The sequence below is a fragment of the Podospora pseudocomata genome (assembly GCF_035222375.1).
Source record: "Podospora pseudocomata strain CBS 415.72m chromosome 2 map unlocalized CBS415.72m_2.2, whole genome shotgun sequence".
Taxonomy (NCBI): domain Eukaryota; kingdom Fungi; phylum Ascomycota; class Sordariomycetes; order Sordariales; family Podosporaceae; genus Podospora; species Podospora pseudocomata.
The window spans coordinates 397,411-420,452 of NW_026946366.1; the positions used below are offsets into that span (position 1 = coordinate 397,411).

At 53.4% G+C, this 23,042-nt stretch overlaps 9 protein-coding genes across 9 annotated transcripts; 4 read left to right on the forward strand and 5 right to left on the reverse strand.

Annotated features, from left to right (window-relative positions):
* Window positions 1-184: 184 nt before the first annotated feature.
* Window positions 185-2,259, reverse strand: QC762_205800 (uncharacterized protein; the record flags this gene model as incomplete). The annotated part of the gene is made up of 2 exons (XM_062887474.1): window positions 185-1,258; window positions 1,279-2,259. The coding sequence occupies 2 exons, from the start codon at window positions 2,257-2,259 to the stop codon at window positions 185-187; spliced, it is 2,055 nt and encodes a 684-aa protein (XP_062745588.1).
* Window positions 2,260-2,576: 317 nt separating this feature from the next.
* QC762_205810 (uncharacterized protein) lies at window positions 2,577-7,676 on the reverse strand (the record flags this gene model as incomplete). Its single annotated transcript, XM_062887475.1, has 5 exons — window positions 7,593-7,676; window positions 6,291-7,537; window positions 5,246-6,231; window positions 4,185-5,193; window positions 2,577-4,129 (listed from the first exon to the last, which is right to left on the reverse strand). The coding sequence occupies exons 2-5, from the start codon at window positions 6,433-6,435 to the stop codon at window positions 2,577-2,579; spliced, it is 3,693 nt and encodes a 1,230-aa protein (XP_062745589.1). The 5' UTR covers window positions 6,436-7,537; window positions 7,593-7,676.
* Window positions 7,677-7,680: 4 nt separating this feature from the next.
* Window positions 7,681-10,538, forward strand: QC762_205820 (uncharacterized protein; the record flags this gene model as incomplete). Its single annotated transcript, XM_062887476.1, has 2 exons — window positions 7,681-10,301; window positions 10,356-10,538. The coding sequence occupies exons 1-2, from the start codon at window positions 8,181-8,183 to the stop codon at window positions 10,536-10,538; spliced, it is 2,304 nt and encodes a 767-aa protein (XP_062745590.1). The 5' UTR covers window positions 7,681-8,180.
* Window positions 10,539-11,310: 772 nt separating this feature from the next.
* On the forward strand, window positions 11,311-12,517 carry RPB11 (DNA-directed RNA polymerase II core subunit; the record flags this gene model as incomplete). Its single annotated transcript, XM_062887477.1, has 4 exons — window positions 11,311-11,327; window positions 12,054-12,112; window positions 12,166-12,276; window positions 12,330-12,517. The coding sequence occupies 4 exons, from the start codon at window positions 11,311-11,313 to the stop codon at window positions 12,515-12,517; spliced, it is 375 nt and encodes a 124-aa protein (XP_062745591.1).
* Window positions 12,518-12,619: 102 nt separating this feature from the next.
* LSM5 (RNA-binding protein lsm5) lies at window positions 12,620-13,598 on the reverse strand. The gene is made up of 6 exons (XM_062887478.1): window positions 13,562-13,598; window positions 13,340-13,486; window positions 13,214-13,270; window positions 13,108-13,146; window positions 12,950-13,041; window positions 12,620-12,891 (listed from the first exon to the last, which is right to left on the reverse strand). Exons 2-6 carry the CDS (start codon window positions 13,362-13,364, stop codon window positions 12,844-12,846), a joined length of 261 nt encoding a protein of 86 aa, XP_062745592.1. The 5' UTR covers window positions 13,365-13,486; window positions 13,562-13,598; the 3' UTR covers window positions 12,620-12,843.
* A 363-nt stretch (window positions 13,599-13,961) lies between these two features.
* Window positions 13,962-15,662, forward strand: QC762_205830 (uncharacterized protein; the record flags this gene model as incomplete). The annotated part of the gene is made up of 1 exon (XM_062887479.1): window positions 13,962-15,662. The coding sequence occupies one exon, from the start codon at window positions 13,962-13,964 to the stop codon at window positions 15,660-15,662; it is 1,701 nt and encodes a 566-aa protein (XP_062745593.1).
* Window positions 15,663-16,164: 502 nt separating this feature from the next.
* On the reverse strand, window positions 16,165-17,454 carry YTM1_2 (ribosome biogenesis protein ytm1; the record flags this gene model as incomplete). The annotated part of the gene is made up of 1 exon (XM_062887480.1): window positions 16,165-17,454. The coding sequence occupies one exon, from the start codon at window positions 17,452-17,454 to the stop codon at window positions 16,165-16,167; it is 1,290 nt and encodes a 429-aa protein (XP_062745594.1).
* A 412-nt stretch (window positions 17,455-17,866) lies between these two features.
* cdc1 (DNA polymerase delta small subunit Cdc1) lies at window positions 17,867-19,488 on the forward strand (the record flags this gene model as incomplete). Its single annotated transcript, XM_062887481.1, has 3 exons — window positions 17,867-17,919; window positions 17,978-18,290; window positions 18,352-19,488. 3 exons carry the CDS (start codon window positions 17,867-17,869, stop codon window positions 19,486-19,488), a joined length of 1,503 nt encoding a protein of 500 aa, XP_062745595.1.
* Window positions 19,489-20,011: 523 nt separating this feature from the next.
* On the reverse strand, window positions 20,012-22,180 carry QC762_205860 (uncharacterized protein; the record flags this gene model as incomplete). The annotated part of the gene is made up of 2 exons (XM_062887482.1): window positions 20,012-20,136; window positions 20,161-22,180. The coding sequence occupies 2 exons, from the start codon at window positions 22,178-22,180 to the stop codon at window positions 20,012-20,014; spliced, it is 2,145 nt and encodes a 714-aa protein (XP_062745596.1).
* Window positions 22,181-23,042: the final 862 nt, after the last annotated feature.

Sequence of the window (23,042 nt, forward strand, 5' to 3'; positions counted from 1 at the left end):
TTCTTTTGATTTTTTTAAGAGATATGGTTCGGGAGCATTGATAGGAGCAAGCAAAGCTTCTGATAGATGGCCCATCTCACGCCGCACGGTGAGTAATGAAGAGCGAGGTTGAAATGCTGGTTTGAATTGTGTGTTTTTCTGGCGTTGACAAATCTGTACCTCTACCTACTTGACACACCTATTCTTAAAGCCACTTCATCCTCCTCAACTCCAACTCCTTGGCCAACCTCTCCTTTGACCCTTCCTTTTCCCCCGTGGTAACACTCAACCCTTTGTTCTCCGCTTGGGATTTATACCCCCCTTTTCCCTCCCTCCTCCCCTTCCCCTCAGTTGTTACCCCCCCAACCCCAAAAGCCGGCGTTGGTTTTAGTTGAGTAGGCGTCTCGACGTCATCTAGTTGATTCCACCCATCATCATCATCATCATCATCATCATCATCGTCTGTGTCCTCACTTCTCCTGCCAGTCGAATATTTCGACGAACTCCAGCTCTTTTGCTTTGTGGCAACCTTCTCGGGGCCCTTGGTGGTGACGTCGGTGTCGTATGCCCCTTTTTCACCACCGCCATCACCACCACCGTAGTGGTCGTAGATATCGTCGAGGTAACCACCCTGTCCGTCAGATTGTGTGCTGCACTGCTGTTGCTGGACCCCAAACCGGGATTGCAGAGGCGGTTGGGAGGGATAACTGTGCTGAGACTGGGAGCGTCTCCGAGAAGAAGACTTTTTAGGTGGGGAAGGGGGTTTGGAGTAGTAGTATGGATAAAAAAGGGAGCGTTCAGAGGGAGTGATCCAAACTAACGAGGGTGCGGTTGATTGGGGGAGGGAGGAGGATAAGGCTGAGGCGATGTGGGAAGGGGGGTATTGTTGCGGAGGTTGGTGGGCGGTGGAGAATTTGGATACGAGGAATGGCTTGGTAGGGGGTTGTTGTTGTTGTTGGGGGTTGTTTAACGAGGCAGGGGCTTGGAGGGAGCTGATCTCGGGGTTGGGAAGGGGTGGTGCTGGGCGGAGGGGAGGGTTATCTGCGGTGGGGGGGCGGGAGCTGGGGAGTGGCTTTTGGGGGTTGATGCTCCTGATGAGTCGGAGGAGTAATCCCGATTTAGGTGGTCGAAGCGGGGGTATTGGTGGATGTGGACTGGGGGTGGGATACGTTTTCTGTCTCGTTCGTGGCTGGAGGGTTTTTGTGGCCAGGTTGGATCCGCTGGGGAGGACGTCCTCGCTCCTCGTCTGGATGTCCCTGTTGGCGGCGGCGGGGGGGTTCTATATCGTCGGCTCCCTACAGAGGCTATTGACTCTGGTAGGGTAGCCAGTGCTTCTGGGGTGTTAGTTCCTGAGCGTTTCTGCTGGTTGGGCAAGGAACCTGGACTATCTGGCGATGACTTCAACGGGCGGCGCCCGAGAAGCTGTCTGCCGATGACACCAAATATCGACGGCGAGGCGGGCCTCCTATCCTTCAGTTTGGGCGGCGCCATCCAACTCCCTTCAAAGGTAGTCAACCCTTTTCCGCAGGGTGGGTTCGGGCAGGTCAGGTAAGTCCTGTTACCAAGCTGACATCTGCAATACGGGCACTGGCCCCGACGCACAGCTTCCGTGGTCTGGATTTTGCATTCTCTAGGCAAGGAATGTGTTGCCGCTGCTGGTACCCGAGGAGACTCGGCCTTTCCCCTTCCCCTTCCGCGCGAGATATCTCTTTCCACCACGCCCTCTTTCACCGATGGCGGAGTGACCTGCTGCAAATACCTCTGCCTCTCCTTGCTCTTGTTCGGCACCAGCGGACGAGGGACAGGTGATTCCAAATACGTCCTGTCGTTATGCTCACTGACACTCCTCCGAGCACCCCGTGAGCCTTCTTGAAACGAGTCGACGTGCACCTCCTGACTCAACCCGCTCGGAGTATAGATATGCGAATGCCCTCGTGCGTGAGGTTCGTGATGTTGAGACTGCTGAAACCGGCCCGGGTGACCTCCAGTGTAGTCAGGAGTTTTCCAGTACGACCTCGCCGGCCTGACCTTTTCTTCTTCCCCTTCGCTATCACTATCCTCTTTGACGGCCTTGTGCCAGCTCGAGATCGTGTCGCCACACTCCTCCTCCGACGGCGCTTCAACAGGCGTGATGATCCTGTGTGGGCGGTCCGGCGCGTGTACCATGCGAAACTGTTCAGCTTCTCCTTTGTCCTCAATCCCTTTGGAACGCAACCGGCTCAAGCCGCGAAGCTTTTGAGAGAGGCCGATCGGTCGAGGGCTCGGTGGTTCGTTGGGCATTACGACAACCATTCAGGGGTGAACACATGAGTTGAAAGATCTCAGTTCCAGGTTGACGTCCGAGCATTTTGATCAAGTTCATGCAGTGGCAGAGCTGAACTCGAGATGTTCCTAGATTCTCTTTATAGCAGCCATGATACCAAGTACAGTTTTCTTTGTGCAAAGCCTCGACTCGTGATTGTCCCCCCTTCTACTTCAGATCAAAAACAAAGAACTCCCGCTTTTGCCATGCTGCGTACGCAACTCCATTTGCGTCATGCTACCTCCGGGCCCGCCATGTTGCTCCATCCCGACAAGTCCGAAGACAATACTATCGTCTAGAGACTGACGGTCACTGTCATGTTGTTGCTCAGAACCAGCAAGGTGGGCGGCAGGCCGTTGCACAACACCTCGACATCAGACAGATATGCCAGACTCGCCTCCTCACTTTGACAGGTGTTCTCTTCGGGAATAGGAAGTGTGGTGAACAAGACAGCCGTGTCCTTGCTTTGCTTATGCATCAGCTCGTTGAGAATCAAATGCTGCGCGCGGCTCGGGAGATCGTTGAATGACAAAGCCAACCCCTGAGTAGAGTAGCTCGAGCCGTTATTGTTGCTGGCGTCGTCGTCAGGAAGCTGGTAAGAGTCGAGCAAGCTGGCAATGTTGAGTGAAGCGTCGCCACCATTATCCTGTCCTTTTGATGCCGAGTTCCGACGCGACCTTGCCGGGGACTTGATACCCTCTGCAAACGCAACCTTTTTATCGGCCACGTTATCATCGCTTCCGAGAAGCGGTGCATCCTCGGCCATTCTGGCTGACAAACCGATAACTGAACCTTGTCGGGAAAAGGCAGGGCTGCGTGTCCCAGAATCTTCGGCAAACATGATTCTTGGGCCGGTGCCTTCCTCGTTGGTGATTGTGGTCTGAGGGACGAGATTGCTGGAGAATCTCATTGCAGTCGATCCTTGGCGCGCCAAAGGGGGTCTTTCGGGCTTCAAGATCCCACGCTTGGCTTGGGGCGATGTTGACCGCTCCCCACCGTTGCTGGATCGGTTGACGCTTAGGTCACTCGCAGTCCGTGGAACCGGTGTTATTGACCCATAAGACCGCGGTGTCGATGAGTGCGAACCCTTTGGCCTCCTCTCTTTCCTTGGGCTTCTTGGTGCCGGGGCGAGTACATCTCCGTAGCTTCTTCGCCGGCGGATTGTCGCGAGGAGGGGACGCCTTGTGCCATCTTCACCCTCGCTTGCCACACTGTCCGCGTCATTGAACGTCCCGTCTGCGCCAGCCGTGTCGGAGGAGTCGCTGTCGCTATCGCTATCAATGCCAATATCCGAGTCCGAGCTGTCAAAGACGTTAAAGGGCAGGTTTTGTGTGTGAATGCCCATGCTGATGCCCATCTTGACCAGCTGCGACACTGTCGGCTTCTTGGGAAGTTCCGTCAGCTGCGCCAAACTATGGCGCCGCCTTTCGAGTCCCTCCTGCGGCGGGGCATGGGGATTGTAGAGTCCCGGCCGTCCCGACGTAGATTCAACGACGTGTGATATCGAGGCAAATTCTTGTGAGCCCGTCATCGACCGGCTGCTGCGGTAGTTTTGCAAATCCTCCCACCATTCTTGGTTCTTGAGACACTCGTTAACCACATTATCCGTCTCTGGACTCTTGTAATGGCCGTGGATGATGGTCTCGTAAGTCGAGAGGTCACCAGAGGCGAGCCAAAAGACCAAGATTTCGGCGTCGATTCTGAGCTTGTTGAGCAGCGTCTTGAGTCTGACCTTTTCTTCGGCGACCTCGCTTTCGTATTCGACAAAGACGAGCACTCGAAGCTTGTGTGCTGCTTTCCAAGCGGGTACGGTGTGAAGGATGAACCCAAGCTGAAGAATCAATGTGTCTGTGCCGGTCAGAAAGGATCTGTCTCCATGTGTCAGAGGTGGTGTGTGACTTACATGTGTCAAAATTGGTGGTCAAAACGCTCTGACCATCAGCACTAATCGCAGCAGACATCTGGATAGGCCACAAGTCGATGTACTTCTTGGTGTTCGTCTTATCCTTCCGAGGCGTTTCAAGCGTATCAAATCCTTTGCCAATCGCAACGTTCAGCCGGTACCTCAGAGCCAAGTCTTCCAGGATGGTCATGTAACTCGTGGCAGACATCATGTCTTCAGTCTTGATCGCATCGGTGGGCAACGACCCTTCCATCAAGCGCGCCGATGTGTCTCCTCTCTTCCTCCTGCGGACCGGAGTCTCCGTCTTGTCGTCTGTCCGGGCAGCCGTTGCGGGGGAGATGGGCGCCTCAGGAACCTGGAGGGAGGACTGGGAGCGGCGCAAGTCATCCATGTTATAAAATCCAAGCACTGCGATGTTGGGCCTCATGCCCCCTAGGCCTGCAGACAAAATCAGGTTTCTGACACCCCAGGTGATGGATGGAGACATGGCGAGCTGCACAAAGGCCTTGATCCTTGAGTATTCGGAGATGTACTTGGACCAAGCCGTTTGTTGCATCTTGGCCTCGTTGACGCCCATGGTGAAGTCGTCAGTGACGATGACATGGCCGAGGATGTAGAGGGAGCCCTTCTTCATCGAGTTGCAGAATTGAATAAGGCGGGTTTGCCGCCTCGGGTTATTGATGAGCAGGATGATCTGGGGTCTCCAGAACTTGATATGCTCGGGCTTGAGACGTAGCAGGTACTTGCGCACTTGATGATAGATCAAGTTTTGCGAAACGTCACCCCAGTGCTTGGGGGGACTCAGATAGTGAATCAGCAGGAACAAAAAGACCAAGAGGCAGACGGCCGTGGTGGCATAGGTCTCATCAATGAAGAACATGGCAGCGGCCGAGAGGATGCTGCCAATGAAGGCCGTTTGCCAGTTGAAGAACTTGAAGCCCGGTCTGAAGTTTGGCGCCGAGCCAATCTTGAGAAGGAAACACGCAAGATTCATGACGAAGAAGGTCATCTGCTCACAGTCAGAATTCTTCCCTCACTCAATGTCGGCAGCCTGTTCTCACCTGATATCCCATGGAGATCAAGGTGGCGATCTGGTTAAGGTTGGCAAACATGGCCATCTGGGCACATATGTAGGTCAAAAAGATAGCAACGATAGGCTCGTCCGCCTTTTTCGTCCCCTTGCCGAATACTGACAGACCCGGGAATAACTTGTCTCTGGCGAGAGCTTGCATGAGCTTTGCAGAGCCAATCACTCCCATGAGGGCCGAGAAGAAGGTCGTGGCGAACTCTCCGGCAAAGATGATGGGAGGGTAGACATTTGTTTCCTGAATAACGTTGCCGTTCCGGAGAAACGAGCTGTGAGTTGTGCTAGACGCCAAAGAAAAGATCACCAGCAAGTAGGCAATGAGGGTCGAGAACATGGCCCATAGTGTTCCACGAGGAATGGATTTGCTGGGGTTTCGAAGGTCTCCCGACATGGACGCACCGGCAAAGATACCCGAAGTTGCCGGAAACAAGACACCGAAGAGACTTCTAAAAGTATCAAAACCGGCATACTCCATGCCGGTAGTGTGTGGAAAGAGGTTTGCTTTCAGGGTTGCGAGACTCACGCCCGTGAACTCGATCCCCTTGTCCGCATCAATGAAGGCTGGGTTGAACACGGCTGAGAAGGGGATGCTGAGGATGGCGACGACAAGCACCACCAGAAGCGCGTTGCTGGCTTTGGCAAAGATGGAGCTTCCAGCAAGGCAAAGCCCAGTGCACACCACCAGAGCAACCGTCTCAAAGAGATAGTCCCACCAGTATCCATGGGGCATGACATCGTAAAAGTTGAGTTTAATGCAATCAATAAGACCGACAACGTTGAGGGCCGTGTTCAAGACCTGAGCGAGGTAGAAGAGCAGGCCGATAGAGCCGCCGAACTCGGGACCGAGAGATCTCGAGATGAGGTAGTAGGCACCTCCGCCCTTGACCTCTCCATTGGAAGCAATAGCGGAGAGCGAAAGAGTGGTCACAAAGTCTACGAGATAGGCAACGAGAAGCAGGCCTGCGAGGCAGATTAGCTTCCTGGCGGCCGTCCATATCATGTCCATAAGATGTACGCACCAAGCATGCCCAGTAGGCCGATTTGTCCAAGAATGAGACCGAATCTCAAGAACATGAGAATGCTGAGAATGTTGAGGCATACCGGGATGTAGACGCCGGACGTGACGCCGAGCTTGGTCCTCTTGTTGAGGGCTTCGGGTTCCATGATGGCGGTGTTAGGTAGATATCATGTGTGAGCTGAGGGGATGAGATCGTTCAAAGAAAAGGTAGAAAGAAGAGGTCATAAAGATCATCAGAACATGCCACTCATGTCACGCTCTCCGTCCCCGCCGTGAGAGTTGAAGAGGAAGCGAAGAGGGAGGAAGAGGTCAGGGTCCTGTCCAACGCCGATAGCCTAGATGTAAGAAGTACCCCACAGCCCGCATTGCTTGAAAGGTCATCGGCAAACGGTTGCAATGGCGCAGATCATGCGGTGGGGAAAGTGGACAGAAGTGCAGGAAATGGAGACGATGGTCTGAGGTTGTCGCAAGATAAGTGCTGTTCAAGGTTGGCCCTCGAATGTCGCGATATCCGCTGGAAAGATCCCCGCGCCGGAAGAGGCTCGAGGCTCGTGTTAGGAGTGGTTCTTGTCCGACAATCGCTGGCTATTAATTGGAGGACGGCGACGTCATTCGATACAAGCGATGTACCCAACAACAGGCAGCTTTGGAGCCATTGACGAATGCCTTTGAGCTGGCGCCGTTCATGGTCGGTCGCGACTTTGAGCTCGAGAGACTTGGCACTTGGCAGTAAACACCAACGATGGCGGGGTGGTTGATAGGGTGCTATGTCGGACAGGACTAAGATGTTGGTAAATTTGTTAGTGCACCACCATCAACAGCCTAGACCCAAATTCAAGATCCACCCCAACCTCTCATTGAAAGAGGGGTTTGATACAGAGACGTTGCGATTCCTATCGCTCCCTGTCGTCTTTTACGTGTAGCCGTTGCATCGGTCTACCTGATGGGTAAGGGTTGGTTGGTTCCCTCAACATCCGGCCTTTTAAAGCATCGGATGCGGACAGAGATGTTGAGACTGCTGCATATCTGGTGTCTGGGCAAGGTCCATAGACTTTCTCCGCACTCCTCTCTCTTGTGGCTCGGTTTGGATAGCCCCTTTACAGATTCAAAGAGAGTGAGAGAGAGAGTAGGTATGCAACAGTTGAAGAAATGTTGGAGAGGCTGGTTGACATCGGTATCCATGGTGGCTCAGTCCAGTCTGTGCTCAGGAACGGCCCTGGTTATCAAGGTGTCAACGGATGTTCCCTGCTGAAGTTGTATGTCAACAAAGCCATGGGGCAGATAGTAGTCCTCAACAACTGACATAATCCAATCGAGAAACAGGTAAGTAATCCATATTCATATGTAGGTAGCCATATCCATATGATGCGTCACAGCGAGCCAAAGTTGGACAGGTTGGAATTGTGCGGGCAGGTGACTGTGGTTCAGGGTCCAGGCTGTTTCACGCAGCGGAGTGTGGGGGCCTTGCTGGTGGGCCCGGCGGAAGCCGCTCAACGCTCAACACCGTCAAGCTCCAACTGCTGTCAGCAGGCCGCCCACTGCCGCTGATTGTCTTGCCCCCAATTCGTTCCTTATCGCTGGTGTTGAGGTCACAAGCCCATCCCACGCCGTCGAGAGAGAGAGAGACTCATCAACCGCCCAGCCTATCCGTACCATCCCCTCTTTTCCCCCGGACCGTTGTCCTCTTCCTAAACGTTGACGGCAAAAATCAATTGCTACCTCGAACCATCCTATCGAGTCTCGAACCGTTGTTTGTCTCGAGTCCCACGAAGCGGCGTTTGCGGCGTTCGCTCAGTTCACCGACGAGGTCAGGTCACCAACACCAGATCCCCAACCTTTTTTTGCTCCAAGACATGAGATAGGAAGTGGTCACACATCATCATAGATCATCATGTCAAATACCGGAAGGGATTCTCCGGCTCCGGCTCCTATACCTCAAGTCTCGACTTCACCCGGCTCGTTTCGTGCCAGGTCTTTCGTTGGCTCGATCCCACGCGCATCATCCACTGCTCGACTTGCCTCACCGGCTCGCCCATACAATGGCTATGGCACACCTCCTGCCGCACAAACCTCACCACCACTAGGTGATAAGGGAGATTCAGACAGTTTGGCGCCTCTGCCTGGGCCTGGCTCGCACGCTGCTGGTCCAGGTATCTCGGCGCTGGCTGCGGCATTGTCCCAGTCGATAGGCACTTCACCACCGCGTTTCGGCACGCCTCCTGTTCGAGCCCTTTCGCCCGTCCCGAACCGCTCCCTTTCTCCTGCTCCTGGGGCAGCGCCATTCCCAGCGTCGGGTACTTCGCCATATCATGGCTCCTTTGACGCAAGGCGGAATTATTCCGGCGCGTATGAGGACCCCGAAATTGTCAAGAGGCACTTGGTTCAGCCAGGCGATGCTGGGTCCGATGACGGGTCGAGGAAACTCAGCGATGGCTCCAAGGGAAAACAGCCGGCAGAAGATGACTTTGACGACGAGTTTTCCAGTCTGAAACTGCAGGGCGGTGACATCACTAGGCCAATATACAAATGGACCGAAGAGGTGGAACAGCGAAACAAGATGCAGCGCAGCAAGAGTTTCAGCACACCGCGGCCGGATCCTGAAAATGAGACGCTTGATATCAACACCATCAAGGTTCCCGGAGGCTTCAGACGCAACTTCCTGAGGCGCGCGGCCGGGGATGGACCAGTCAACCCGGATGACACCGAGTACGGCGCAGGACCGAGCGACCGACAGCAGCCGCCGAAACTCTTTACCAACAGCTTCCTCGAGTTTCTCTCTCTCTATGGCCACTTCGCCGGTGAAGAACTCGAGGAGGATGACGAGGTGCTCAAACCTGGCGAGTACTTCACGTCGGGCAGCGAAAGTAACCTGTTCGATGACGATACAGAGGACGAGCATGAGCCAATGGAAGACAGCGCTTTGCTGCCACCATCCCGGCGGAAGAGAAGGAGAAAGGAGCGAGGTGGCAGCGGGACAAACAGTCCCATGGGCGCGGCGCTGCTGCTTCTCAAGTCCTTTGTGGGAACTGGTGTTCTATTCCTGCCTCGTGCCTACCTCAATGGTGGCATGCTCTTCAGCAACTTGGTTTTGCTGTTTGTAGCCGCTCTGAGCTACTACTGCTTTGTTTTGCTCGTCAATACGAGATTAAGGGTCGAGGGCTCGTTTGGTGATATTGGTGGCATTCTCTACGGCAAATGGATGAGGAATCTCATCCTCTTCTCGATCGTTTTGAGCCAGATCGGCTTCGTTGCTGCTTACATCGTCTTCACCTCAGAGAACTTGCAGGCATTCATCTTGGCTGTGACGGATTGCAAGACGCACATTCCGATCACCTGGCTGATTGTCATGCAGATGGTGATCTTTTTGCCATTCTCTCTGCTTCGCGATATTGGAAAGCTGGGCTTCACGGCTCTCATCGCCGACGCCTTCATCCTCATCGGTCTGGCCTATCTGTTTTACTACGACATTCTGACACTCAACACCCAAGGTTTGGCAGACATTGTCATGTTCAACCAGAAAGACTGGACCCTCTTCATCGGCACGGCCATTTTCACCTTTGAGGGCATTGGTCTTATCATTCCCATCCAGGAATCCATGCGCAACCCTACCAAGTTCCCCAAGGTCATGGGTATTGTGATGATTATCATCACCACTCTCTTTGTCGTCATGGGCGCGGTTTCGTATGCCGCCTACGGATCCAAGACTGAGACGGTGGTGTTGCTCAACCTTCCGCAGGACGACAAGATGGTCAACGGTGTACAGTTCTTATATTCATTGGCTATTCTGCTTTCGACTCCCCTCCAGATCTTCCCAGCCATCAGAATCACGGAGAACGCGCTCTTCACCAAGAGCGGCAAGTACAACCCGTATATCAAGTGGCAGAAGAACGTGTTCCGCTTCTTCGTGGTGGCGTTCTGCGCTCTGATCGCCTGGGGAGGAGCCGACAGTCTGGACAAGTTTGTGGCGCTCGTTGGTAACTTTGCCTGCATCCCGCTGGTGTACATCTATCCTGTAAGTTCTGATGATTCTTCATCTTCTTAAAACTCTGGCTGACGAGATATACAGCCGATGTTGCACTACAAGGCAGTGGCCAAGACGGCGTTCCGCAAGTGGTCCGATATCCTGCTCTGCATCTTTGGATTCGTGGCCATGGCCTACACCACCAGCTTGACGGTCATGAGCTGGGCCTCGGGATCCGAAGGAGGCGGTGCTCCGGGTTACTGTGACTCGAAGGGGCACGCCTTCTGAATGACCACACAAACACAGACTTGTGCACATACGACATGACATACACACGAGACACACACACGACACACATACACGAACAGCCTTGCTTTCTCTGTTTTGAATAACTGTTTAGCGTCAATCGTCATGGTTGAATCATAGCACTATGCAGGGTAGGAGGGTTATGGAGTGGGAGGGCAGGTCGTTTTGGAGAAGGGTGTTTTATTTTTATTTTGTTTTATCTTTTAGGGTTGCATCATTGGTATAACTTGGTAGATTCTATTTGCTTCAACTAGAGCAGCGTGTAAGACATGTAGGTAGTTAGGCAGTACACCACATACATCAGACTTTGAGGGGGGTTGGGTTGGGAGGGTTGTAATGTGATTTGCTGAGGAACCAGACTGAATTTCGGCGGGCGAGGGATGTTAATACATTGATTGGTGTTCAAATAACCATGATTTAATCTGAGCTGCTTGGTGCAAGTGAATGAATATAAAGGTAGAAAAAGGAAGGATCCATGGATCTGGAACAATGGGGCGTATTGAGTGCACGGGCCACGCGTTTGCCTCTTTCTTGTGAACCTTGAGTGGAAGTGAATCAGTCTTTGGTTTACAACTTCATCAAAACATCATTCACATTACATTCGCCATCGCTTCTTTTTTTGCTATCTTGGTTTGCTTTGAAAGGGATATACCGTACACTTTAAAGAGAGTTTCACATCGGTTTTCTTTGCGGCACACACACTTCTTTTGATCAACGGGATCTTTTCTTAGCGGGTTGTTAATCACCAGTCACGATGAACGCCCCAGACAGGTAAGCTTTTTGGGTTTGATGAATTCACTTTTGTATTGTTGCACAAACACACTACCTTTTGGGGGATGAGGATGAGGATGCGGATGCGGATGGGGACGGGGATCCGGATGGGGATGGGGATGGGGATGGGGATGGGGATGGGGATGGGGATGGGGATGGGGATGGGGATGGGGATGGGGATGGGGATGGGGAGGGGAGTAGTTTGGCGCGTTTGATTGGAAATGGGACATGATGGAGGATGGGTGGAAAACGGCGGCGGTGTTGATGTTAGGGGTGATGGGATGGTGTTTCGACTTGGACGTTCAACCTCAGGGGGACACAACTTGGCCATTTCAGGGGGGCCATATTGACAACATGAGGCAGGAGCGACGTTGGACAGGGCAGGGCAGTTGCTCCTTCCCATTGTCAGGATTGGCAAGATGTCGGGGTGGATCAATGGACACTGCCAGTGCGACACAAATTCACAACAACACAACAATAAGGCGACAAATTTACAAATGCCCAATTATCACCATCGCAACATCCACCACCCCCGTCTACATGTCCCATTCCATCCATCCATTCCACCAACCATCAAAAGATGTCCAACCCCGCCAGCTCCGACAACATACCTAACCGGTATGAACGTATCGATTTCCATCCAGGCCTTCACTTTCCTCGCCAATCTCACCATCATCCTGTCAACCCAAGTTTACTAATGGTTTTTTCTCTCTCTCTCACACACAGATTCGAACTTTTCCTCTTGGGAGAAGGCGAGAAGAAGATCGCCGAGACGGTGGTGAACAGTATGTTTGCTCTATTTGGTCTGCTGTTACCACTTTTTGCTAACAGAAAACAGGCATCCCCAATTGCTCCGACTTTCTCATGAAAAAGGAGGACCACACGATCGGGAACCTGCTCGCGGAGCATCTGAAGAAGGATCCGCAGGTCATGTTTGCTGCTTACAAGAGTATGTTTCCCTTCCTCAACGGGGGTATGAGGGCCAATATTGATGGCAATTAGTTGGACATCCTAACGTCCCCGAGGTGCTGCTTCGCATCCAGACCAACGGCGACATCAACCCCCGCGAGGCGCTCGTCAAGATCCTCAAACAGCTTGTTGCTGCGTATGGGCAGTTGGGCAGGGAGTTTCAAAAGGAGTTGGCGCTGAGGCAGTATGCGGATCAGGGGGAGGGGGCTGGGGGGGTTTGAGTGGTTCAACAAGGTGCAGGTGGGTTGGAATGAAGGGGGGAGAAATGGTGTTTGCTTTGGTTGAGAGAAGAAAGTCTTGGTGGAGAAGGGTGAGAGGGGGGATGAAAGGAAAAATATAATTTAGGGGAGGGGGTTTTCTCTCCATGTTTATTAGCATAACTAGATGCAGCGGTAATCATTGCCAAGGCGTTGATGCTGGGTGTGGTTGAAGGTGGTATCAATGTTGGTGCGAACTTTTCCATCCCATGGTTCAACTATTCTGGCCCTTCTCTTCTTAAAAAGCCTTGTTCTGTCACCCCGGTTATGGTTTGTGTGTTTGATTGTCATCATGGCGAACCACCCGCTCCGCCGGGCCCTTCTCCTCCTGGGATCAACTGTCATTTATCTCTCATCAGCACCTGCCGGGATGGTAATCATATCAGGGGGACAAACCATGCAGATGTTGTTGCCGTTGAGGAGGATCTTCTTGAGTTGGGTGTTGTTGCCAGAGTAGTCGAATTCTGTCACGTCTTCGAGGACCATGTCTGTCTTTTATCAGATCCGCTTCTTGTATGGAACGGGAAGGAGGATGGAAAGGTGGGTTTACGTACTGACGTAATCATCGAAGCCGACGAGGGTGCCGGAGAATTCTAAGTCTTGTTAGTTATGCGAGTTGGTAGGGTGTGGGAGGTGGTGGTAAGGGGGAGAGAGAGGTACCCTTGTCGCCTTTCATGATGACCCAGATGCGGGAGCCAACGCACTTGTCGATGAGTTCTGCCTCACAACAACCAACATTAGCAAGTGTTTTGGGATTGGTGGGAGGAAAGGGGGGGAAGGTAACACCGAGTGGGAGGAGTTGGGAGGCCATTTCTTGTTTCTGTAACTTTGGTCTCGTCTGATGTTTGTTGGTTCAATGTGAGGGGGTTGGACATGAGTTTGAGTCGAAGCAATAAGCAGTTGTGTGAGGTGGGCGAGCTTGAGCTGTAGTTGCTGTCTTGGCAAAGTCGTAATTACCGTATTTCGGTTACAGTATGCAGGTCCCGTGATATCGCGTAAAGCACTCACCCTCGTGCTTCGGTAGTTGCATATTGGTCTAACCATCCTTCTCCAAACTGAACAACCTACCCCAAATTCAACCCCAACCCGCCCAAACTTCGGCTCCCGGCGAGCATTTCTCCAATCGCTACCTTCTGGGAAGGACTGCCCCTCCTTTTTAACTCTTTACCTGTATGGATAGCGCGTTTGTCGTGCTGCAGTGCTGCCTAGATTGCGGACCATGGCACTGGCGCACATGACGCGACTTCTCCTATCATGTTTTCTTCGATCAAGTCCTCCTCGTCTAACACTGTGAGACGTTTGGTCGGGAATAGGTATTTGTAAGTTTTTTCATCGTTGGGTCAAGGATTTTGGGCCTGACTCAGGTTGCAGCTATACCACTGTGAGATGTGCTGCTGGAAGGGGCAGGATGGGTGGGAGAAACCAGCAAGTATGGGATTCTAGCAGGGGGGTTGTTTTTGCTGGGCAGAGCAGGGGGTTTACGACTTCTCTGATGAGACCAACTGAGGCTGGGGAGCGGACAACGGTGGAGAGGGAGACTTTTGAGAAGAGTGTTGAGGAGGGAGGGGAGGTTGCTGAGGAGAGGGTGGAGGTGAAGGTTGAAAAGGTCGAGACTGTCGGTGTTACGGGCGAGGAGGGACAGGAAAAGGCTGAAGATGGGGAGAAGAAGGTTGAAGGTGGCGAGAAGGAAGAAAAGCGCGAGGAAGAAGTCCTCACACCACCACACACACCCCTCGACTACAAGATCCCCGACGACATCTTCCTCGCAGCCAAGAAAGCCCCCGAGGGCTCACCGAAATCCTACTGGAGCTACCAAATGTACCGGGGGCCTCAAAATCAAAGGCCAAAGGTCCATTACTGCACCACCCAGACCGTCGCCGAGCGCGTCATCCAGAGATATTTCCTCAACGAGCCACTGTTAGGATTCGACCTTGAATGGATGGCAGACGCTCTGCCATGGCACGGGGCGAGAAAAAACGTCTCGCTTATACAAATCGCGTCACCAACCCGGATTGCCCTTTTTCATGTGGCCCTCTATCCTAAAAGTAAACCCCTCGCCACGCCTCTTTTGAAGAAGATATTGGAGGATCCAAAAATCACCAAAGTCGGCGTTTGGATCATGGGCGACGCCGGTAAAGTGCAAAAGTATCTCAAGATCACCCCGAGGGGACTGTTCGAACTGAGCCACTTGTACAAGCTGGTCAAATATTGCGAGAGCGGGGAGCACAGCCTCATCAACAAGAAGCTGGTCAGTCTTGGGAAGCAAGCCGAGGAGGTGTTAAAGCTGCCATTATACAAAGAACTTGATGTTCGAACAAGCAACTGGTTACAGTCGCTGCGGCTCGATCAAATCATATGTAAGCCCCCCACCGCCTCCTTTTGCTCTACTTTTCCAAAACTAACACCTCCCGGCAGACTCAGCCTCAGACGCCTACGCCGGCGTCCAAATCTACTCCATGCTCAACCACCAACGCCTCCAACTCTCCCCTGCCCTCCCTCCCACCCCGCCGAACTCAAACTCCCTATTGAATTCCCTGATCACACCGTCCTCCCCCCCTCGACAGAAACGGACGAAATAGAAATGACGCCCGCCGAAGCCGTATCCGATCCAAAACTCACCACCACCACCACCACCACCACCACCACCACCACCACCACCACCAAAAAGCCACGGGGATCCTCCACCTTCAAAAAGGAAAAGCACCCCCTCGTCCGCGAAGCCGACATGTGGCTAGCACAATACTTTGTCTCCCACCCCCAACCGGCAAACGCCACCAGCGCCACGGCCGTCATGCCCTCCCACCTGAGGGCGTATTACATCTGGCATCACAACCCAGAGCAGAGCATACAAGACATCTGCGCCCTGCTCCGCGACCCGCCGCTGCAGGTGGCGACGGTGGAGAATTACATCTTCAAGGCTATCAAGCGGGCTGGTGTGCAGTATGACAAGGCGAGGGTAATCGAGATGCTGGAAGCGAAAAGGCAGGCTGCGGCACCGGGGGCGAAGTTTTTCGAGCCCGAGTTTCTAAGCAAGTTGAAGGAGGAGGAGGCGGCGATGGAGGAGACGGTGATGGAGGAGACGAGGAGGGAGGATAGTGTTGTTGTGTAAAATGGGCTATACAATACAACAAAAGGTTGGCAGAGAAGGAGAAGCGTGTTTGGAAAAGAAAGTTTAAAACTGAGAACAAAGTCTATGATATGAATGGGGAAACAGAACGTTTCGCCTCGGGGGGCCCTAGAAAATAGGCATAACATCACTATGGAGACACCATTGACCTCGATCACGATAATAACAAATCACATCAAACCAGATGCAAAAACAACCCACAATTCAAACTTGGTATACATTTCAAATAATCAACCACCTACTATGGGTATAACCTCCCTCTTACTATCTCTCTCTCTTCTTCCCCTTCATCACCTCCTTGCTCCCTCCCCCTACTCCCTAACCACATCCCTCCCCCGATTAACCTGCACCTTCTTATCCTCCCCCCCGCTCAAAATCCCCAACTCCCTATCCCACACAACCCCAAACACCTTCGCCCCCTCCCCAGCAACACTCTTCTTCTTCCCCTGCCTGCTCTCCCTCTCAAAAACATAAACCGGCTCGCTCACATTACCCCCCCCCCCCCTTCGCTCTCCCCCCCACTAGCAGGCCTCACGCTCCTCAAGTCCCAAATCCTGCACGTCCCGTCGTGGCTCCCGCTCACAAGCGAGTATTCGTTTTCCGGATTGGCCGCCAAAGCGACAACCTTGTTCGTGTGCCCTCTCAGCGTCATCACGCTCGTCGTAGCAGCAGAGGCGCGGGGGTCGACGAGCGTGATGTGTCTTGCCGACGTGCCGACAGCAAGCAGGGGTGCGCCGTTCGATCTTGGAATAGCGCACAACGACAGCAGAGAGTGAGAAAGGGTGAGGTTGGCAACGACAGAGCCAGTGGTCAAGTCGAGCGTCTTGACCGTGTGGTCTTGCGAGACGGAGTAGCCTACTGTGTGGTCTCTTGGGTCAAAGACGGCAGCTGTGGCGGGGGCGTTGTGGATTTGCATGAGGAAGAGAGGGCCACGCTGGGGGGTGGTGACAGAAGAGGCAACCTTCCTCCGCTTGGAAGTGTGCGCGTTAGGGAGGAGGGAGGCGTCGGCCTCAGGGGAGGAGGACTTGGAGGCGGACCAGAGAGCGACGGAGCCGTCGGCGGATGCGGTGAGGAGGCGCTTGGAGGGGCCGTGGACTTCGAGAGAGTCGACGCTGGCGCGGTGACCGTAGAGCTCGAGGGTGGGCTTGAGTTCTGCTTGGCCTGAGGCGCCCGGGTCGGTGTACTTCCACACTCGGACTGATCTGTCCATGCCGGTCGAGGCGATCTGAGTGGAGGAGATGAACTTGGCGGCTTTGATGCTGGCGGAGTGACCGCCGTGGCTGGCCGAGGGGGCGGTAACGAGGACCTCACCCGAGGCATTCCATATTCTGAGGAGACCGTCGTAGCTGGCCGAGAGGATCCTTTCTTGGCCGCGGGAGAAGTTCTCGCCTGACCAGCGGCCGGCGGGGGATGTGGCAGTGAGGGCATCAACAGATGAAACCCAATCGTCATGCTCGAACGAGGCTTCGAATACGGGGGGTATTAAGGAGCGGACGTATTGGAGTGTGAGGTTCGTTTCGAGGGACAGGCCCTCAGAGTTGAGGTAGTCTTCGAGGCTGGACCGGAGGAAGCTGCCGTTGACGAGGAAGTCGAAGGGGATGGAGCCTGAATCGAGCATCAGGTCCGAGTTGAGAATACGAGAGAGGCCATAGCGGCGGATATCGGCGGGAACGAGGAGTTGTCTCTTCTCTTCTGGGAGCTGGAGATCGGCTTCGTTGGTGGTGAAGGTCACCTTGACCTGGGCGCCGGGCGCATCGTTCATTGGCTCGTCCATTGTGGTTATCTGAGGGTGTGGATGGTTGAAGAGGGAATCAATTGGACCTGCTCTAGAGGTACTGGAGAAGATCGGGTCAAAACAGAGGGCTAATAATGAAAGATGTCGAGTTATGGTCCTCTGGTGCAAAAATCAAGCTACTGTTGCAGGGATCGCATTCAGTCTCAAGTTTTTTTTTTTGTCCCTGCAGCTCGAGTTCAGCGATTTGAAACCCCACGGCAGGCTTATCTTATCGCAAGCCTTATTTAGCGGGGCACCTTTTTGGGCCAGAACTCAATTAATTACAGGCCATCAGGACGCGTCTACCGCGTCTGCGCGTCTTGCTAAGTTGGGCTTTGAATCTCCAGTGCATGTTCTCGGCGACCCAGAAACACCAGACAGTAACCTGAAAGTGCATCAGGAACAGCCCATCATGGTGAAGCTCGAAGATATTGCCGGTCTCGGTCTGCTACAGGCACCACCAAAGTAGGAGCAAGTCTCTCATCAATTCCAATGAAAAACATCACTAACTTGTGCGCCCTAGAACCGACTTCAAGAACACCGACCTGGAGAGAGCCCCTTCCAACTACAAGTCACTCAATACATTTGCGCTGCCCAAAGCCCGACAATACCAACAACAGTTTGCCGATATATACTTCCTACGCCTGACCAAGATCAAACCTGCTGTGGAACAGATCGCTCACGAAGCATGGGATGATACAGTGCTGGGAGGTGAAAATGCAAAGAAGGTCGAGCGGGTTCTCGATGTGCGCCAGGGAGAGCTGTGCTGGGTGGCAGGGACGGTCTACATGGACATGCCCCTGAAGCCAAGTATTCTCGAGGACGTGTCCAAAGACGCAAGCCGCCCTCTGTCTCTGTGTGAGATTCATGTTGACTTCAGGCTAACATGATACTCAGCGCTGGATTTCAGCCCCGACCTCTGTCGGCCACTACTACTCGGAAGATGGCAAGGACCAAGTCATGCTCGAAGACGACTCCGGTCGCATCAGACTCGTTGGCGAACCCCTCAAGAACTACTTCCTGGTGACTGGCTGCATCATCGCCGTCATGGGTACAGAGAATGCCAACGGTGAATTCGAAGTGATTGATCTCAAGTTTGCCGACCTTCCACCACAACCACCACGGTGGGCCCTGTCCGACAAGAAACCCAAATCTGAAGATGTCTCCATGGTTGATGTTGGTTCTCCCTCCAAAAAGATCGCCATCATATCAGGCCTTGAGTTCTCGGGATTTTCTACAGCCTACAGTGCCGAGTTGAAAGTCCTGAGAGAATTCCTTGCTGCCCAAGCCCTCGACCCAGAGACACAATCCAACGAACAATCCAAGATCTCTCGCCTGATAATAGCAGGCAACTCCATCGCCGAAGCCAGTTCCTCAGACCCTCACTCCAACAACCCCAACACCAAGACACACGCCAAGAAATACGGCTACGACGCCTCCTCATACAATCCCGCCCCGTCGCAACTCCTCGACTCCTTCCTCAACGAGCTTCTCCCTAGCTTACCAATAACCCTGCTCCCTGGCGCCAACGACCCCGCCAACATCTCTTATCCTCAACAACCAATCCACTCTGCCATGTTCCCCGAGTCCAGGTATTATGGCCCAACACCTACCCATCCTGACCAGGCAGGGTGGCTAGACGCAACAACCAACCCATTCGAATCAGAAATTGAAGGCTGGCGCGTGCTGGGCACTTCTGGTCAGAACCTGGATGACATCTGCAAGTACATCGAGGACCCAGATCGCCTCGGCCTGATGGAGGCCATGTGCAGGTGGAGGTGTTCTGCCCCTACCGCCCCAGATACACTCTGGTCATATCCATTCCAGGATGACGAGCCATTCGTCATGAAGGAGTGCCCACACTTGTACTTTGTGGGTTCGCAGCCAAAGTTTGGCAGCAAGGTCATTGAGGGGCCGGACGGGCAGATGGTCAGGTTGGTTTTGGTGCCAAAGTTTAGTGAGACGAAAGAGGTGGTCTTGGTTGATACCGAGACGTTGGACGTAAGTTTGGTCAGACTTTCGGCCGCATCGTAAGACTAGAGGAAGATATTTTATATTAGCGTTGTTAGCATAGCCGGAGGATGAGACTTGGGAATCTAAATATGGCAACCTCACCAGAATTTGAGGATGTCGATTCATCTTGTTCCTGGGGTCTAATCACGTCCCGTTCGTCCCAATCTCGTGACAAACACTCACGGGAAATACCAAGTTAAATCAAGGCAATTTTCATTGTTATTATCAATTCTTGCCATCCCCATCAACGTCTTGAGGTCTTGATATCCTCAAATCATGGTTGCCTAGCAACTGTCATGCCTTGACCATTCAGGGGGCCTGTTGAGCAACTGATAACCCACGAAGCAACCAAAGTGATGCATGAAACTCCGTGACCGAACGCCCTGTTTTCCCGAACCGGATGCCTCGTTTGATAAAATCAACGCCCCATGTCCCATTTTTGATGCCTGATAATGTAGAAACAATGCGTCGAAACAAAACCTCAACGCGTAGAGATGATAAGCCAAAGCCTAAAAATAATAAACTTATGCCCGTTAGCCCCCTTTCAGATCCGGAAGCACTTCCACCCGCCCCCGACCTTGTCAATGCTGATGACCAAGCTCTTCAGCCTTCTGGAAAGGGGAATGTCCTTGATCTCGACCCAGTCCTCCTCCTCCTCCTCCACCACCACTTCATCATCATCATCATCATCATCATCATCATCATCATCATCATAGCTGTCGTCATCACTGTCGCTCTCTTCATCGCTGTCCGTGTTGTCATCATCGTCATCCTCCTCATCACTGTCCTCCTCTTCCTCACTCTCCGCGTCACTATACTCCTCATCATTACTATCCTCCTCCTCCTCCTTCTCCTCCTCCTCCTTCTCCTCCTCCTCCTTCTCTTTCTCCTCCTCCTCCTCCTCCTCCCTAACCTTCTTCCTCAACTCAACAACATCCTTCCGGGTCGGATCCAAATCATCATACCCATCCACATCAAACTTTTTCTCCATCCTCTTCCTCTCCTCTTGTCTTAATCTCTCGGCCTCCTCCACCGTCTTCCACAACCCCCCCCTCATCCCCAACTTGACCACATTCTCAGGCATCTCACAAGCCTCCTCAATCAACCTCCTCAGCCTCCCCAAATTCTCCTCCGCCCTCCTCCCCCTCTCCACCCTCGCCTGTTTGATGATCTCATCATTTTCCCACCCCTCCCCCACCACCCCCTCCCGTCTCAGCCTCTCCATCTCCCTCCCCACCCACCTAAGATCAATCCCCATCTCTAGTGCCCACCGCCTGGGCCTGACCGCATCCTCCTCCTCCCCTTCCTCTTCCTCACCCTCGGTCTCATCCTCCTCCTCCCCGTCAATCAAATGACTGTTCACATTAACCCCCACCCTCAAAAAATCCACCTCCACCCCCCTCAACGCCCTCATAACCGGCGCGTTCCGTCCAAACAAACTCACCACACTCAGATGCCTCCCTTCCCCCTCCCTTTCATACAAAGGACTAAGCCTCAAAACCAACTCCCTCAACCTCAACCCCCTCAGTTTCTCGAGCGCACGCCTCAAAAGATTAGCATACTCCCCCCCCGTCCGGTTCCGCTCCATCTCAATCTCCACCTGTCTTACCAAGCTCCCGTAACGGGACCAGTCAATCCTGTTTCTCTGCCCGTCTCTTCTGCTTCTTGCCGCTCCACCTGTGCGGGCAGCGCTTGGGTCGCGGAGGAGATAGCTGAAGGTGTTCTCCCCGTAGAGGATTTGTATGCCCTGGGCAAAGCTTTGTTTGTTAACTAGGAGGATTCCGATTTCGATTGAGAACTCCCGTTCGGGCTCCTCCCCCATCGCCAGTACGGCGCGTCGGGGGGTGGGAGGATTGCGAGTGCGGGTGCGGCGGGGGGGGGCGCGGATGACTTCTTGGAAGAGGTCTTTGACGGGGATGGGTTTGGGGGAGACGAGAAGGTGGCGGTAGATTTTGGTTAGGATTTCTAGGGGGAGGGTTTGGAGGTGCTTTGGTTTTTGCGGTTCGGGACTCGGGGCGGGAGAGGGTTCAACCACCGGAGCAGGGGGACGGGGTTGGGGACGAGGCTGGGGACGACGGGGATGGGAATATCGCTCCCCCAGCAGGGCATGAATCTCCCACCTCAAATCATCACCCGTTTCTTCCTCTGGCTCGTTTTGGTCCTGATACCGGGTGGTGGTGGTGCGCTGCCTTTTCGGGGCACGAGGGAGAGGGGGAGGAGAGGGGCTGGTGAGGTCGATGATTTCAGAGCCCCTGTTGACACCAACGCCGGGGGGGCGGGCAACGATGGTATCGCCATCAGCACCATCAACAAGGTCGATTCGCCGTTTGACAGCCATGCCGCTTCTCCTGACAGACCGAATCGACCGACTGGACCGCCGACCACCACCACCACCGCCACCCTCTTCGTCATCGCTAATAACAATAACGGGCGGCGACGACGAGGACAACAACGACTGCTCATTCCTGACCCCCATCTCCACAGTCCGCTGCTGCTCAAAGATCCATCTGGCAAACTCTATGCTCTGGAGATTCGGTGCAGCAGCGGAGTGACCAGGGGGGTTGTTTCTAAAGCTGCTGCTGCTGCTGGAGCTAACATTGCTGCCGCCCGTGATCCTAGCCCCAGCCCCGGAGGAGGAGGGGGGCATATTTCTCCCGCCCGGAGTGTTGTTGGTGCCTCCCTGCCTGTGGGAGGCGATAAATCGAAACGACATGTCGGCTTGTGCTTGGGGGCTGAACTTGCTGTGTTTTTGCTGTGTCCTTTGGGGTGGGATCAATGTGTGTTGATATGAGAACCGCCAGATGTCATACGACAAGCTGAGTGACCTCTCTTCTTGGTATCAATCCAATTGATATGATGCTGATAGCTTCGTAGTGAAGACCACTATGGTGTTTAGTCTGCCGGGAGAGATGGCAGTGGGCTGGTGCCAGGCTTGTCAAATAGACTGGACCACTTCTCGACGCTGAGCTGCCCAGAAAGATCAGTAAAACTGCTACCAAACACTTGCACACATCCTGCATACCTCTTCGTTGATAATAATTATATTCTCTTGTTAAGCCGTTGAGTATGTCTTGCCGCCAATATCAATTGCCCAGGATAACCCGTTGATGTCTCGCTAGTAGAAAAGCCTGCTGTGCAAAAAGACGGGAAAAAAATGAATTGAGTCCAGAGAGAAAAAATCTCTGCTGAAGTGATATGTGAAGAAGAGCAAGGAAGCGAGTGAAAACCGGTAGATTAAAATGCGGGCTATCGGCTTGCTCCGCGAGACCCGCGCTGGGGTGAGTTTCGCCGTGTTGTGCAGACTTGAATCCTGACTGATGTGAATTCGTGTCGCCGAGCCCCTTTTAATCAGGTCAAAGACGATCTTCCAGGGGAAAAAGGGGGTTTTTGCCTGCTGTTTCTGGAAGGTGGCTGGTGGTGTGGAGCTGTGTACCTAGGTAAGGGGTTATTGTGTAAAAGGGGTTGTTTGATCGGTGACACTTGACGTGTGTATTGGAAGACGATGATGATAGGAGGTGCTGTTATGAATGCTGACAGTCAGGAATGGAGTGGTATGTCCTGACCAGAGCACAAGA